This window comes from Oncorhynchus mykiss, chromosome 3 (assembly GCF_013265735.2).
Source record: "Oncorhynchus mykiss isolate Arlee chromosome 3, USDA_OmykA_1.1, whole genome shotgun sequence".
Lineage (NCBI taxonomy): Eukaryota > Metazoa > Chordata > Actinopteri > Salmoniformes > Salmonidae > Oncorhynchus > Oncorhynchus mykiss.
The window spans coordinates 7,488,410-7,505,014 of NC_048567.1; the positions used below are offsets into that span (position 1 = coordinate 7,488,410).

Genomic DNA, 16,605 nt, shown 5'->3' on the forward strand with positions numbered 1-16,605 from the left:
ATCAACTGTGGGAGCAATTATTAGGAAATGGAAGACAAACAAGACCACTGATAATCTCCCTCGATCTGGGGCTCCACGCAAGATCTCACCCCGTGGGGTCAAAATGATCACAAGAACGGTGAGCAAAAATCCCAGAACCACACGGGGGGACCTAGTGAATGACCTGCAGAGAGGTGGGACCAAAGTAACAAAGCCTACCATCAGTAACACACTACGACGCCAGGGACTCAAATCCTGCAGTGCCAGACGTGTCCCCCTGCTTAAGCCAGTACATGTCCAGGCCCGTCTGAAGTTTGCTAGAGAGCATTTGGATGATCCAGAAGAAGATTGGGAGAATGTCATATGGTCAGCTGAAACCAAAATATAACTTTTTGGTAAAAACTCAACTCGTCGTGTTTGGAGGACAAAGAATGCTGAGTTGCATCCAAAGAACACCATACCTACTGTGAAGCATGGGGGTGGAAACATCATGCTTTGGGGCTGTTTTTCTGCAAAAGGACCAGGACGACTGATCCGTGTAAAGGAAAGAATGAATGGGGCCATGTATCGTGAGATTTTGAATGAAAACCTCCTTCCATCAGCAAGGGCATTGAAGATGAAACGTGGCTGGGTCTTTCAGCATGACAATGATCCCAAACACACCGCCCGGTCAACGAAGGAGTGGCTTCGAAGAAGCATTTCAAGGTCCTGGAGTGGCCTAGCCAGTCTCCAGATCTCAACCCCATAGAACAATTTTGGAGGGAGTTGAAAGTCCGTGTTGCCCAGCAACAGCCCCAAAACATCACTGCTCTAGAGGAGATCTGCATGGAGGAATGGGCCAAAATACCAGCAACAGTGTGTGAAAACCTTGTGAAGACTTACAGAAAACGTTTGACCTCTGTCATTGCCAACAAAGGGTATATAACAAAGTATTGAGATAAACTTTTGTTATTGACCAACTACTTATTTTCCACCATAATTTGCAAATAAATTCATTCAAAGTCCTACAAATGTGATTTTCTGGATTTTTTTCTCATTTTGTCTGTCATAGTTGAAGTGTACCTATAATGAAAATTACAGGCCTCTCTCATCTTTTTAAGTGGGAGAACTTGCACAATTGGTGGCTGACTAAATACTTTTTTGCCCCACTGTATATCACATTATATACACTGCTCAAAAAAATAAAGGGAACACTTAAACAACACAATGTAACTCCAAGTCAATCACACTTCTGTGAAATCAAACTGTCCACTTAGGAAGCAACACTGATTGACAATACATTTCACATGCTGTTGTGCAAATGGAATAGACAACAGGTGGAAATGATAGGCAATTAGCAAGACACCCCCAATAAAGGAGTGGTTCTGCAGGTGGTGACCACAGACAACTTCTCAGTTCCTATGCTTCCTGGCTGATGTTTTTGGTCACTTTTGAATGCTGGCAGTGCTTTCACTCTAGTGGTAGCATGAGACGGAGTCTACAACCCACACAAGTGGCTCAGGTAGTGCAGCTCATCCAGGATAGCACATCAATGTGAGCTAGAGGGTTTGCTGTGTCTGTCAGCGTAGTGTCCAGAGCATAGAGGCGCTACCAGGAGACAGGCCAGTACATCAGGAGATGTGGAGGCCGTAGGAGGGCAACAACCCAGCAGCAGGACCGCTACCTCCACCTTTGTGCAAGGAGGAGCAGGAGGAGCACTGCCAGAGCCCTGCAAAATGACCTGCAGCAGGCCACAAATGTGCATGTGTCTGCTCAAACAGTCAGAAACAGACTCCATGAGGGTGGTATGAGGTCCTGACGTCCACAGGTGTGGGTTGTGCTTACAGCCCAACACCGTGCAGGACGTTTGGCATTTGCCAGAGAACACCAAGATGGGCTAATTCACCACTGGCACCCTGTGCTCTTCACAGATGAAAGCAGGTTCACACTGAGCACATGTGACAGACGTGACAGTCTGAAGACGCCGTGGAAAACGTTCTGCTGCCTGCAACATCCTCCAGCATGACCGGTTTGGCGGTGGGTCAGTCATGGCGTGGGGTGGCATTTCTTTGGGGGGCCGCACAGCCCTGAATGTGCTCGCCAGCGGTAGCCTGACTGCCATTAGGTACCGAGATGAGATCCTCAGACCCCTTGTGAGACCATATACTGGTGCAGTTGGCTCTGGGTTCCTCCTAATGCAAGACAATGCTAGACCTCATGTGGCTGGTGTGTGTCAGCAGTTCCTGCAAGAAGAAGGCATTGATGCTATGGACTGGCCCGCCTGTTCCCCAGACCTGAATCCAATTGAGCACATCTGGGACATCATGTCTCGCTCCATCCACCAACGCCACGTTGCCCCACAGACTGTCCAGGAGTTGGCGGAAGCTTTAGTCCAGGTCTGGGAGGAGATCCCTCAGGAGACCATCCGCCACCTCATCAGGAGCATGCCCAGGTGTTGTAGGGAGGTCATACAGGCACGTGGAGGCCACACACACTACTGAGCCTCATTTTGACTTGTTTTAAGGACATTACATCAAAGTTGGATCAGCCTGTAGTGTGGTTTTCCACTTTAATTTTGAGTGTGGCTCCAAATCCAGACCTCCATGTGTTGATAAATTTGATTTCCATTGATCATTTTTGTGTGATTTTGTTGTCAGCACATTCAACTATGTAAAGAAAAAAGTATTTAATAAGAATATTTCATTCATTCAGATCTAGGATGTGTTATTTTTAGTGTTCCCTTTATTTTTTTGAGCAGTGTAAATTATGTCTTAACCCTGTTCTGCCATACACATCATAGAATGTTACTTACACTCGGTCTAGAAGGCCATATATCTACACTTATTCACAGCAGATAGGCCTGTTTCGAGACGGTATTGTTTTGAACATTCATTTTAGGACTGATGCCTAGCACTCTACTCAATGCATTGTCAATAAGCGCTGATGAAGATTTCATGCAAAGTGCATTATAGTGGCTTGGAAATACACTGACATTCAAAAGGAGGCATATAATTATAGGGAAACCTTTTGTCATCATTTTGATGTTGCCAGATTGACTTTAAATGCAGTATAACGTTAGCTAGCTAGCTAAGATTGAGGGGAGGCCACTGGATTTTAACTAGCTAACGTTAGCATTGCTAGCTAATGACTTTGCCGTCTGTTTGAAGTTTGATGACATGATAAGGATGTCAAAGTTGTGTCCTACTAAATATTTGCCCACTTTAGCAATATAATCATATTTCCAGTCCACTATAGTGTAATTTAGACTAAACAGTCAATAGCCTCTGTTCAGAATGACTGGGCTTATCACGACTTTTGGGCACCACTATGGTGGAGGGCGGCTTGAGAACGTTCATAACAATGGCATGACGCGACCGAGTGACGGAGGTGCAACCTATGAATAGCTACCACCTACTGCTACATTCTAGGGAGAATAACTATGGGTGAATGGTTATGAATTCATGGGCTACACTTGTTCTGCTCTGAATATTTAACACAGTTTTAATCTTAGCTACTGTATGATATCAGCATTGTGAGTGAATAAAACAGGGCTCTCCCAACGTAGGAGTAGAGGAGTAGAAAGAGAGGAGGATGAACGACAGGGGGGGGGGATTTTTCCTTCAGTGGGCAGGGATGCCTGAAGGCATGGAGAGGGAGGAAAGAACATTCTCCTGGAATGAGAGACCCTGACATAGTGAATTAACAGTCCTTGTAATTCTGTCCATCAGCGCCACTCATCATCTCCATGGTTACCGTCCGTTTCCATGCCGACCACTTTTAAGACCCACCTGATCCTTCTTTCACTTCAGGTCCTCCCTTCTGTCCTCTTCAAGTCATCATCACCCCTCCCTTCTCTCTCCTCCTCCCTCTCCTTCCCTGCAGTACTCATCCACCCCTTATTCCCCTATACCCGGTCTCTTTCTCTCCCCTCTCCTCTCTTCTCCTCCTCCCTCTCCTTCCCCGCAGTACTCATCCACCCCTTATTCCCCTATACCCAGTCTCTTTCTCTCCCCTCTCCTCTCTTCTCCTCCTCCCTCTCCTTCCCTGCAGTACTCATCCACCCCTTATTCCCCTATACCCGGTCTCTTTCTCTCCCCTCTCCTCTCTTCTCCTCCTCCATCTCCTTCCCTGCAGTACTCATCCACCCCTTATTCCCCTATACCCAGTCTCTTTCTCTCCCCTCTCCTCTCTTCTCCTCCTCCCTCTCCTTCCCTGCAGTACTCATCCACCCCTTATTTCCCTATACCCGGTCTCTTTCTCTCCACCTCTCCTCTCTTCTCCTCCTCCCTCTCCTTCCCTGCAGTACTCATCCACCCCTTATTCCACTACGTCTGGTCTCTCTTTTTCTCTCCCCTCACCTCTGTTCTCCTCCTCCCCCTCTTTCAGTGGAGCTCTGTGGTGGAATCCAGTCTCCACTCACATTAACCTTTCAACCCCTCCTCTCACCCCCCTTTAATAGGTGAGGGGGAGGGAAGGAGCGAGAAAGTGAGAGAGACAAGGGATAGAGGAAGAGGAGCTGTGTTTTCCTTCATCGTCTCCAGTGCCTTCAGAAAGTATTCACCCCTTGACTTCTTCCACATGTTGTTGTGTTGCAGCCTAAATTTCAAATGGACTGAATTGAGATGTTGTGTTGCAGCCTACATTTCAAATGTCAATAGGTATTCAACATCTTTGTTATGGCAAGCCTAAACAAGTTCAGGAGTTAACATTTGCTTAACAAGTCACAAAATAAGTTGCATGGACTCACTCTGTGTGCAAAGTAGTGATTTTTGAATGACAACCTCATCTCTGTACCCCACACATACAATTATCTGTAAGGTCCGTCAGTCGAGCAGTGAATTTAGAACAGAACAGATTCAACCACAAACACCAGGGAGGTTTCCAAATACCTCACAAAGAAGGGTAGATGGGTAAAAATAATATCCCTTTGAGCATGGTAAAGTTATTAATTACACTTTGGATGGTGTATCAATACATCCAGTCACTACAAAGATACAGGCGTCCTTCCTAACTCAGTTGCTAGAGAGGAAGGACACCTCTCAGGGATTTTACCATAAAGCCAATGGTGACTTTAAAACAGAGAGTTTAATGGCTGTGACAGGAGAACTGAGGGTGGATAAAAACATTTTAGTTTCTCCACAACACTAACCTAGATAACAGAGTGAAAATGGGGTAGCCTGTACAAATCAAATCAAATCAAATGTATTTATATAGCCCTTCGTACATCAGCTGATATCTCAAAGTGCTGTACAGAAACCCAGCCTAAAACCCCAAACAGCAAGCAATGCAGGTGTAGAAGCACGGTGGTTAGGAAAAACGCCCTAGAAAGGCCAAAACCTAGGAAGAAACCTAGAGAGGAACCAGGCTATGTGGGGTGGCCAGTCCTCTTCTGGCTGTGCCTTTTCGAAAAATTTTGAGAGGAATGGAAGATTCGATATAGGCCGATAGTTTTTTATATTTTCTGGGTCAAGGTTTGGCTTTTTCGAGAGAGGTTTTATTACTGCCACTTTTAGTGAGTTTGGTACACATCCGGTGGATAGTGTGGAAGGACCACCAGAGGGCAGGCTGGGCTCATGGATAGTAGCCCAACAAGGCATGGGAGACAAGGTAACCAGAGGCAATTAAGCACAGCTGACGGTACTAATGACATACTCTCCTTCCCCTATAAGAGAGAGAATGAAACCAGCAGAGAAGGGGGAAACTATCTCTGGAAGATGGCCACCGAGAGAGAGGAGCTATCCAGGAAGAACCACTAGGACGGTGACAATCCCGTGACTTTTTGTTGTAGTTTAAAGATAATCCTATTATGTTCCTGTTTCATCTGGAGAAGAAGATGTATGTTTTTCCTTGGAAGATTTTCATTGATTATGTTGGAGTGTTTGTGTTGACCCAATGCCCTCAATAGAGAACTGTGTTCAATCAAGAAAACCTACTCCTGACTCGTTTATTCCACCTTCCCGCTTTAGAGTGACGCCCAATTACTTGGTCCGCTCACAATAGAGAGCCGTTTTTTATGTTCAACATAGGAGGGCCAAGCACAGGAAGCAGCTCTTTCAGTAGTTTAGTTGGAATAGGGTCCAGTATGCAGCTTGAAGGTTTAGAGGCCATGATTATTTTCATCATTGTGTCAAGAGATATAGTACTAAAACACTTGAGTGTCTCTCTTGATCCTAGGTCCTGGCAGAGTTGTGCAGACTCAGGACAACTGAGCTTTGAAGGAATACGCAGATTTAAAGAGGAATTTGCTTTCTAATAATCATGATCTTTTCCTCAAAGAAGTTCATGAATTTATCACTGCTAAAGTGAAAGTCATCCTCTCTTGGGGAATGCTGCTTTTTAGTTAGCTTTGCGACAGTATCAAAAAGGAATTTCGGATTGTTCTTATTTTCCTCAATTAAGTTAGAAAAATAGGATGATCGAGCAGCAGTAAGGGCTCTTCGGTACTGCACAGTACTATCTTTCCAAGCTAGTCGGAAGACTTCCAGTTTGGTGTGGCGCCATTTCCGTTCCAATTTTCTGGAAGCTTGCTTCAGAGCTCAGGTATTTTCTGTGTACCAGGGAGCTAGTTTCTTATGAGAAATGTTTTTAGTTTTTGGGGGTGCAACTGCATCTAGGGTATTGCGCAAGGTTCAATTGAGTTCCTCAGTTAGGTAGTTAACTGATTTTTGTCCTCTGGCGTCCTTGGGTAGACAGAGGGAATCTGGAAGGACATCAAGGAATCTTTGTGTTGTCTGTGAATTTATAGCACGACTTTTGATGTTCCTTGGTTGGGGTCTGAGCAGATTATTTGTTGCAATTGCAAGCGTAATAAAATGGTGGTCCGATAGTCCAAGATTATGAGGAAAAACATTAAGATCCACAACATTTATTCCATGGGACAAAACTAGGTCCAGCGTATGACTGTGACAGTGAGTGGGTCCAGAGACATGTTGGACAAAACCCACTGAGTCGATGATGGCTCCGAAAGCCTTTTGGAGTGGGTCTGTGGACTTTTCCATGTGAATATTAAAGTCACCAAAGATTAGAATATTATCTGCTATGACTACAAGGTCCGATAGGAATTCAGGGAACTCAGTGAGGAACGCTGTATATGGCCCAGGAGGCCTGTAAACAGTAGCTATAAAAAGTGATTGAGTAGGCTGCATAGATTTCATGGCTAGAAGCTCAAAAGACGAAAACGTCATTTTCTTTTTTTGTAAATTGAAATTTGCTATCGTAAATGTTAGCAACACCTCCGCCTTTGCGGGATGCACGGGGGATATGGTCACTAGTGTAACCAGTAGGTGAGGCCTCATTTAACACAGTACATTCATCAGGCTTAAGCCATGTTTCAGTCAGGCCAATCACATCAAGATTATGATCAGTGAATAGTTCATTGACTATAATTGCCTTTGAAGTAAGGGATCTAACATTAAGGAGCCCTATTTTGAGATGTGAGGTATCATGATCTCTTTCAATAATGACAGGAATGGAGGTGGTCTTTATCCTAGTGAGATTGCTAAGGCGAACACCGCCATGTTTAGTTTTGACACGGTCTCAATGGTGATAGCTGAGCTGACTACACTGACTGTGCTGACACTGACTGTGCTAGTGGCAGACTCCACTATGCTGGCATACTGGCTAACAGCCTGCTGCCTGGCCTGCACCCTATTTCATTGTGGAGCTAGAGGAGTTAGAGCCCTGTCTATGTTGGTAGATAAAATGAGAGCACCCCTCCAGCTAGGATGGAGTCCGTCACTCCTCAGCAGGTCAGGCTTGGTCCTGTTTGTGGGTGAGTCCCAGAAAGAGGGCCAATTATCTACAAATTCTATCTTTTGGGAGGGGCAGAAAACATTTTTCAACCAGCGATTGAGTTGTGAGACTCTGCTGTAGAGCTCATCACTCCCCCTAACTGTGAGGGGGCCAGAGACAATTACTCGATGCCGACACATCTTTCTAGCTGATTTACACGCAGAAGCTATGTTGCGCTTGGTGATCTCTGACTGTTTCATCCTAACATTGTTGGTGCCGACGTGGATAACAATATCTCTATACTCTCTACACTCGTCAGTTTTAGCTTTAGCCAGCACCATCTTCAGATTAGCCTTAACGTCGGTAGCCCTGCCCCCCGGTAAACAGTGTATGATTGCTGGATGATTCGTTTTAAGTCTAATACTGTGGGTAATGGAGTCGCCAATGACTAGAGTTTTCAATTTGTCAGAGCTAATGGTGGGAAGCTTTGGCGTCTCAGACCCCGTAACGGGAGGAGTAGAGACCAGAGAAGACTCGGCCTCTGACTCCGACCCGCTGCTTAATGGGGAAAACCGGTTGAAAGTTTCTGTCGGCTGAATGAGCGACACCGGTTGAGCGTTCCTACAGCATTTCCTTCCAGAAACCTGTCCGGCTGCGGGGACTGTGCCAGGGGATTTATACTACTATCTGTACTTACTGGTGGCACAGACGCGGTTTCATCCTTTCCTACACTGAAATGACCCTTGCCTAGCGATTGTGTCTGAAGCTGGGCTTGTAGCACAGCTATCCTCGCCATAAGGCGAGTACAGCGACTGCAATTAGAAGGCATCATGTTAATGTTACTACTTAGCTTCGGCTGTTGGAGGTCCTGACGAACCATGTCCAGATAAAGCGTCCGGAGTGAAAAAGTTGAGGAAAAAAAAAATATATATATATATATATAAACGGTAATTAAAAAGTAAAAACCGTAAATTTGTCAGGTAGCAAAACAGGTTGGCAACAAAACGCACAGCAACTCGAAAACAAGTCTGCAGAAGTACTCCAGATATAACAAACTGACCCTAGCCCCCCGACACATAAACTACTGCAGCTTAAATACTGGAGGCTGAGACAGGAGGGGTCAGGAGACACTGTGGCCTCATCCGATGATACCCCCGGACAGGGCCAAACAGGAAGGATATAACCCCACCCACTTTGCCAAAGCACAGCCCCCACACCACTAGAGGGATATCTTCAACCACCAACTTACCATCCTGAGACAAGGCCGAGTATAGCCCACAAATATCTCCGCCACGGCACAACCCAAGGGGGGGGGTGCCAACCCAGACAGGAAGATCACATCAGTGACTCAACCCACTCAAGTGGCGCACCCCTCCTAGGGACGGCATGAAAGAGCACCGGTAAGCCAGTGACTCAGCCCCTGTAATAGGGTTAGAGGCAGAGAATCCCAGTGGAAAGAGGGGAACCGGCCAGGCAGAGACAGCAAGGGCGGTTCGTTGCTCCAGAATATGTGTACAGAATACACATATTCCAAAACATGCATCCTGTTTGCAATAAGGCACTAAAGTAATACTTTTTTTGTCCTGAATACAAAGCGTTGTGTTTGGGGCTTATCCGACATAACACATCACTGAGTACCACTCTTCATATTTTCAAGCATGGTGGTGGCTGCATCATGTTATGGGTATGCTTGTGGGTATGCTTGTCATCGGCAAGAGTTTTTTTTAGGATAAAAAGAAATGGAATAGAGGTAAACCTGGTTCAGTCTGCTTTCCAACAGACACTGGGAGACAAATTCACCTTTCAGCAGGACAATAACCTAAAACCCAATGTCAAAAAAACTATGGCAAGACTTGAAAATGATCAACAACCAACTTGACAGAGCTTGAATATTTTTTTAAAGAATAATAGGCATATATTGTACAATCCAAGTGTGCAAAGCTCTTAGAGACTTACACAGAAAGACTCACAGCTGTAATCGCTGCCAAAGGTGATTCTAACATGTTCTGTATTGACTCAGTGGGATGAATACTGTAATGAAAAAGCAGGGGCAGGTCTCGAACCCTCAACCTTCTAGCCCGAAGTCCAGCGCGCTATCGACTGTGCCCCAAAAGCATGCTCAAGCAGCAGAGTCGATATCCGCTTTTATAAACCCAGGGTCATTACACTACTTATGTAAACAAGATACTGTATATTAGTGTTTTATTTTTCATAGATTTTTTACAAATGTTAGAATTGTTCTTCCACTTTGACATTAGAGTATTTTGTGTAGATCGTTCACAAAAAAATGACAATTAAATCCATTTGAATCCTATCCTGTAACACAACAATAAGTGGAAAAAGTCAAAGGTGTGAATACTTTTAGTAAGAACTGTACTTATGTAAACCTCTGCCTACACCCTCTTCAGGTGAGCGAGGACTGGAAGTATGTTGCCATGGTGATCGACCGTCTCTTCCTGTGGATCTTTATAATTGTGTGTGTGTCTGGAACCGTCGGGATGTTCCTCCAGCCACTGTTCCAGAACTACACTGCCAAGACCATCACCAACACCAATGGCTGACCAACCAGGTGCCCAGCAGCATCGATGGACACCGCCCCGACCCAATCAGCACAGCAGGACAGGGGCAGGAGGGAGGCACCTGCCCAGCAGGGGAAGTGGGTTTTATTAAGTCTGTGGAACTATATTGGACAGGAGCCACACCTGTTAACCTTTATAGCCTTTCTACTGAACTGTTCTGAACTGAAGAACTAAACTTAACACCAACATCGTATGAAATATCTTTTTTTTTTCCAGAGGAGGGATAAATGGATGGACAACTCTTCCCTTTTTCCCAGAGGAAGGTGGAGTTATGCCTCTCCTCTCTCCCTCTGAGTGATAAGCAGCAGAAGCCAATCAGTGGGAGAGAGGACAATCTCTAAATTGTTTGACATCCTGTAGAACGCTACGCCAGCCAATCAATGCTTTTCATTCCAAGCTGACTGTGCAAGCTTACTGAGAGTATATTGTCGCACCTTCAACTGGTACAGAACTTAATGCTTCAGTAACAGAACCTTGATTGGAAACTGTGTCAACCAATCGGGAAAATGTAAAGGCAAGTGGGGGGTTGTCAAGGTTCATAATTGTTTTTCCAAGCCACTTCTGTTAAGCCAACTGATAGTACAGTACAGTATATTTTACCATAGCCTAGCAGTGTACCACAGTATAGCTTTGAATATAATATTATTGCGATTTCTCTGTGTCTTCCTGAGAGAAAGGTAGGGTGCAGTGGTTTGTTGTATGATTCTCTACGCTTTTAAACAAGAATGTGATATTACCTGTACTACACAGCCTGTGACGTGCACGCTAACACTATATGAGTAGAAGAGACAGATCGTGAAGGAGAGAGATGAAAGAGAGAGAGGGATATTGACAGAGAGTTAGATGGAATGAGATGAAGTAGTTATAGTGAATCCCAAACCGCCCCCTTGCCAATACCAACTCCCTCCGTTGTCACGTGTTGTTGACGAAGCTCCGAGGGTGACTTCCAGAGAGTGTCGATGGGATCAATAAACCCACCGGGACCAGTCTCTGAATCAGACATAAACACATGCACGTGGTATATAATTAGACACGCCTCTCCATTTTTTACAATTCAATTGTGCTAACTTCAGACATATAGCAGTGAGTGTCGGGATAGCACTGCGCTCTGAAGCCTGCATCCGTGCTGGCTAGGTCGAAGTGGCTATAGGAGGATCTAATTAGCCCCTACACCCCCATAATTTTTCACTCCCTCAGCTTTAGTACACTTGTGTAAATGGCAGAGGTGGAGAGGCAGGGGGTGAAGGGGCAGGGGGTGATTTGGGATTCAACCTTAGAGAAAGATAAAGGTGTAGGATGTCTGCGTATACAGCTCTATTGGGATAATAGCAGATTGTGCCATAGGGTACAGTTGCAATGGGATGAGTCTAGATTCAGTAAGTTCCTGGGAAACTGAGATTGGGTTGAGCCAAGATGGAGTAAATTCCCTCTTTTTACAGTTTTTTTTATTTATTTAAACTTTATTTAACTAGGCAAGTCAGTTAAGAACAAATTCTTATTTTCAATGACGGCCTAGGAACAGTGGGTTAACTGCCTGTTCAGGGGCAGAACGACAGATTAGTACAGATCAGTTGAGCCATGATTGCACAAAATTGGGTGGTCGAATATAGAACTGACAGATGATATGTATTGTTGGAATAAGGATGTTTTCTCACAAAATGTAAGCTATTGTGTGTTATGAATGTTTGCACAAATGTTAATTTCTGTCATCACTGTGATTATCATTATCAGAGTAAGACAGTGTCTCACTCTGTCCTCTCTTCCTTTCCTCCCTCTCTCCTCCCCCCTCCTGTCCTCCCCTTCTTCTCCCTCTCTCCTCTCCTCCTTCCTCATCATGTCCTCCCCTCCTTCCCCCCCTGCCCTCTCCTCCTTCCCCTTCTCTCCTCCCCTCCTTCCCCCTCCTGTCCTCCCCTCCTTCTCCCTCGCTCCTCTCCTCTTTCCCCCTCCATCCCCCACCTGTCCTCCCTCCTTCCCCCACCTGTCATCCCTCCTTCCCCCCCCTGTCCTCTCCTCCTTCCCCCTCCTGTCCTCTCCTCCTGTCCTTCCCTCCTTCCCCTTCTCCTTCCCCCTCCTGCCCTCTCCTCCTTCCCCCTCTCTCCTCCCCTTCTTCCCCCTCCTGTCCTCCCCTCCTTCTCCCTCGCTCCTCTCCTCCTTCCCCCTCCATCCCCCACCTGTCCTCCCTCCTTCCCCCACCTGTCCTCCCTCCTTACCCCCTGTCCTCTCCTCCTTCCCCCTCTCTCCTCTCCTCCTTCCCCCTCCTGTCCTCCCTCTCTCAGATTGTGTTGTGCTCTGTAGCTGACTCTCTCCTCTCCTCCTTCCCCCTCCTGTCCTCTCCTCCTTCCCCCTCCTGTCCTCTCCTCCTGTCCTTCCCTTCTTCCCCCTCGCTCCTCTCCTCCTTCCCCCTCCTGTCCTCCCTCTCTCAGATTGTGTTGTGCTCTGTAGCTGACTCTCTCCTCTCCTCCTTCCCCCTTCTGTCCTCTCCTCCTGTCCTTCCCTCCTTCCCCCTCGCTCCTCTCCTCCTTCCCCCTCCTGTCCTCCCTCTCTCAGATTGTGTTGTGCTCTGTAGCTGACTCTCTCCTCTCCTCCTTCCGCCTCCTGTCCTCCCTCTCTCAGATTGTTTTGTGCTCTGTAGCTGACTCTCTCCTCTCCTCCTTCCGCCTCCTGTCCTCCCTCTCTCAGATTGTGTTGTGCTCTGTAGCTGACTCTCTCCAGTGTGTAATGCTGTATTATTATTATAATTGTCAGAACACAAGCCACCTATAGTTATTACAGTAATGGGCCAGTTTCAATTACTTAATGTCCGATGTGTGTGTGTGTGTGTACTCATTGCCCACTGCATTATCATATCTGTCCGACGCAATGTGCAAGAGAGCTTACTTCCCTGGAGAGAGAGAGAGAGAGACCAGCCAAGTGTTAACTGCCATCCTGAGGGATCCCCTTACATGACCTTGCGTCACTCTGTGGGACACAGGCTTTTCACAGTGGGGTAGTCCAGGAGAGCCCCAGGAGTGTGTAAAGCCTATCAGAGAGCTGTGGAGTGGAGTCCTCTCTTTCCCTTCAGGACCTGGCTGTAGAGGTGTGACGCAAACAGAGTGCTGTCCATCCCCTCCCTCCTCCCCGTTTCTCCACCCCTCTCTTTTCTTCCTTCTCTCCCCTTCATTCCCCTGTTCTCTCTTTCCCCTTCATTCCCTTGTTCTCTCTCTCCTCTGTCCTTTCTTCTTGTCTCTCTCTCCTCTGTCCATTCTTCTTGTCTCTCTCTCCTCTGTCCTTTCTTCTTGTTCTCTCTCTCCTCTGTCCTTTCTTCTTGTTCTCTCTCTCCTCTGTCCTTTATTCTTATTCTCTCTCTCCTCTGTCCTTTCTTCTTGTTCTCTCTCTCCTCTGTCCTTTCTTCTTGTTCTCTCTCTCCTCTGTCCTTTCTTCTTGTTCTCTCGCTCCTCTGTCCTTTCTTCTTGTTCTCTCTCTCCCCTTCATTCCCTTGTTATCTCTGTCCTTTTTTCTTGTTCTCTCTCTCCTCTGTCCTTTCTTCTTGTCTCTCTCTCATCTGTCCTTTCTTCTTGTCTCTCTCTCATCTGTCCTTTCTTATTGTTGCTCTCTCCTCTGTCCCTTCTTCTTGTCTCTCTCTCATCTGTCCTTTCTTCTTGTCTCTCTCTCATCTGTCCTTTCTTATTGTTGCTCTCTCCTCTGTCCCTTCTTCTTGTCTCTCTCTCCTCTGTCCCTCTATCTTTGTCTCTGTGTTATTCTCCATTCCCCACTCAGAGGACAGCGTTGTCCTCCAATAACCGCTCACAGCTTTGTTCCTGTCCAATAAAGTTGTAGGTTCAGTTCAACATTCAGTTTCTGTTGTATGTTCTTCTGACGCACAAGCACACACACACCACACACACACACACACACCCCCCCCCCCCCCCCTGACCTGATTCAAAGTACTGTAGCTTTACAGTAAAACACTGTGGCCAGTAACCTGGTTCAAAGTGCTGTAGCTTTACAGTAAAACACTGTGGCCAGTAACCTGATTCAAAGTGCTGTAGCTTTACAGTAAAACACTGTGGCCAGTAACCTGGTTCAAAGTGCTGTAGCTTTACAGTAAAACACTGTGGCCAGTAACCTGATTCAAAGTGCTGTAGCTTTACAGTAAAACACTGTGGCCAGTAACCTGGTTCAAAGTGCTGTAGTGTTACAGTAAAACACTGTGGCCAGTAACCTGGTTCAAAGTGCTGTAGCTTTACAGTAAAACACTGTGGCCAGTAACCTGATTCAAAGTGCTGTAGCTTTACAGTAAAACACTGTGGCCAGTAACCTGATTCAAAGTGCTGTAGTGTTACAGTAAAACACTGTGGCCAGTAACCTGGTTCAAAGTGCTGTAGCATTACTGTAAAACACTGTGGCCAGTAACCTGGTTCAAAGTGCTGTAGCGTTACAGTAAAACACTGTGGCCAGTAACCTGATTCAAAGTGCTGTAGCTTTACAGTAAAACACTGTGGCCAGTAACCTGGTTCAAAGTGCTGTAGCTTTACAGTAAAACACTCTGGCCAGTATCCTGATTCAAAGTGCTGTAGCGTTACAGTAAAACACTGTGGCCAGTAACCTGATTCAAAGTGCTGTAGTGTTACAGTAAAACACTGTGGCCAGTAACCTGATTCAAAGTGCTGTAGCATTACTGTAAAACACTGTGGCCAGTAACCTGGTTCAAAGTGCTGTAGCTTTACAGTAAAACACTGTGGCCAGTAACCTGATTCAAAGTGTTGTAGCTTTACAGTAAAACACTGTGGCCAGTAACCTGATTCAAAGTGTTGTAGCTTTACAGTAAAACACTGTGGCCAGTAACCTGGTTCAAAGTGCTGTAGCTTTACAGTAAAACACTGTGGCCAGTAACCTGGTTCAAAGTGCTGTAGCTTTACAGTAAAATAACCTATTACTGTACTAACAGGCCTGTTTCAAGGTAATTTCAAGTTCTTCCTACTGCCAACCAACTGTTGTATGTGCACATTTACAGGATTGTGTGTTTGCATGTGTGTTGTAGTAGCATGTGTAATGTTTGATTAATGCATTCCTATCACATTACAATTCTGTACCACATCAGTGTTCATCGACAATATAAATATTTCATATTTGGTATAGACTACCAACATCCTGAATATCTGTTTCCTGAGGGATTCTGTCTGTTCTGCTAATTATAAAGGTTTAATATTCAGTAATGTTGGCTTTGGATTCAACTTGAGGAAGAACATCTTAAAAATGAGAGAACAGTCTAAGATGGGTCAACGTGGAACACAGTTCTGAGATCTGTTGTTGGACAGATTATAGAGCTCATTGTGAAACATCACAGATCTTCATAAGGTACAGTGGGGCAAAAAAGTATTTAGTCAGCCACCAATTGTGCAAGTTCTCCCACTTAAAAAGATGAGAGAGACCTGTAATTTTCATCATAGGTACACTTCAACTATGACAGACAAAATGAGGGGGAAAAAATCCAGAAAATCACAATGTAGGATTTTTAATGAATTTATTTGCAAATTGTGGTGGAAAATAACTATTTGGTAACCTACAAACAAGCAAGATTTCTGGCTCTCACAGACCTGTAACGTCTTCTTTAAGAGGCTCCTCTGTCCTCCACTCATTACCTGTATTAATGGCACCTGTTTGAACTTGTTATCAGTATAACAACTCCACTATGGCCAAGACCAAAGAGCTGTCAAAGGACACCAGAAACAAAATTGTAGACCTGCACCAGGCTGGGAAGACTGAATCTGCAATAGGTAAGCAGCTTGGTTTGAAGAAATCAACTGTGGGATCAATTATTAGGAAATGGAAGACATACAAGACCACTGATAATCTCCCTCGATCTGGGGCTCCACGCAAGATCTCACCCCGTGGGGTCAAAATGATCACAAGAACAGTGAGCAAAAATCCCAGAACCACACGGGGGGACCTAGTGAATGACCTGCAGAGAGCTGGGACCAAAGTAACAAAGCCTAGCATCAGCAAGGGCATTGAAGATGAAACGTGGCTGGGTCTTTCAGCATGACAATGATCCCAAACACACCGCCCGGGCAACGAAGGAGTGGCTTCGTAAGAAGCATTTCAAGGTCCTGGAGTGGCCTAGCCAGTCTCCAGATCTCAACCCCATAGAAAATCTTTGGAGGGAGTTGAAAGTCCGTGTTGCCCAGCAACAGCCCCAAAACATCACTGCTCTAGAGAAGATCTGCATGGAGGAATGGGCCAAAATACCAGCAACAGTGTGTGAAAACCTTGTGAAGACTTACAGAAAACATTTGCCAACAAAGGGTATATAACAAAGTATTGAGATAAACTTTTGTTATTGACCAAATACTTATTT

The 16,605-nt window shown here is 45.6% G+C and overlaps 1 protein-coding gene across 1 annotated transcript in view; it reads left to right on the plus strand.

The window, feature by feature from the left end:
- Positions 1 to 12,128, plus strand: part of LOC110508431 (neuronal acetylcholine receptor subunit beta-2-like) — a 40,098-nt gene extending 27,970 nt beyond the window's left edge. The window contains exon 6 of the mRNA XM_036967459.1: positions 10,098 to 12,128. Coding sequence (XP_036823354.1) covers positions 10,098 to 10,250 — 153 coding nt within the window. The 3' untranslated portion in view covers positions 10,251 to 12,128. The remainder of the gene's footprint in view (positions 1 to 10,097) is intronic.
- The last annotated feature ends 4,477 nt before the right edge of the window (positions 12,129 to 16,605 follow it).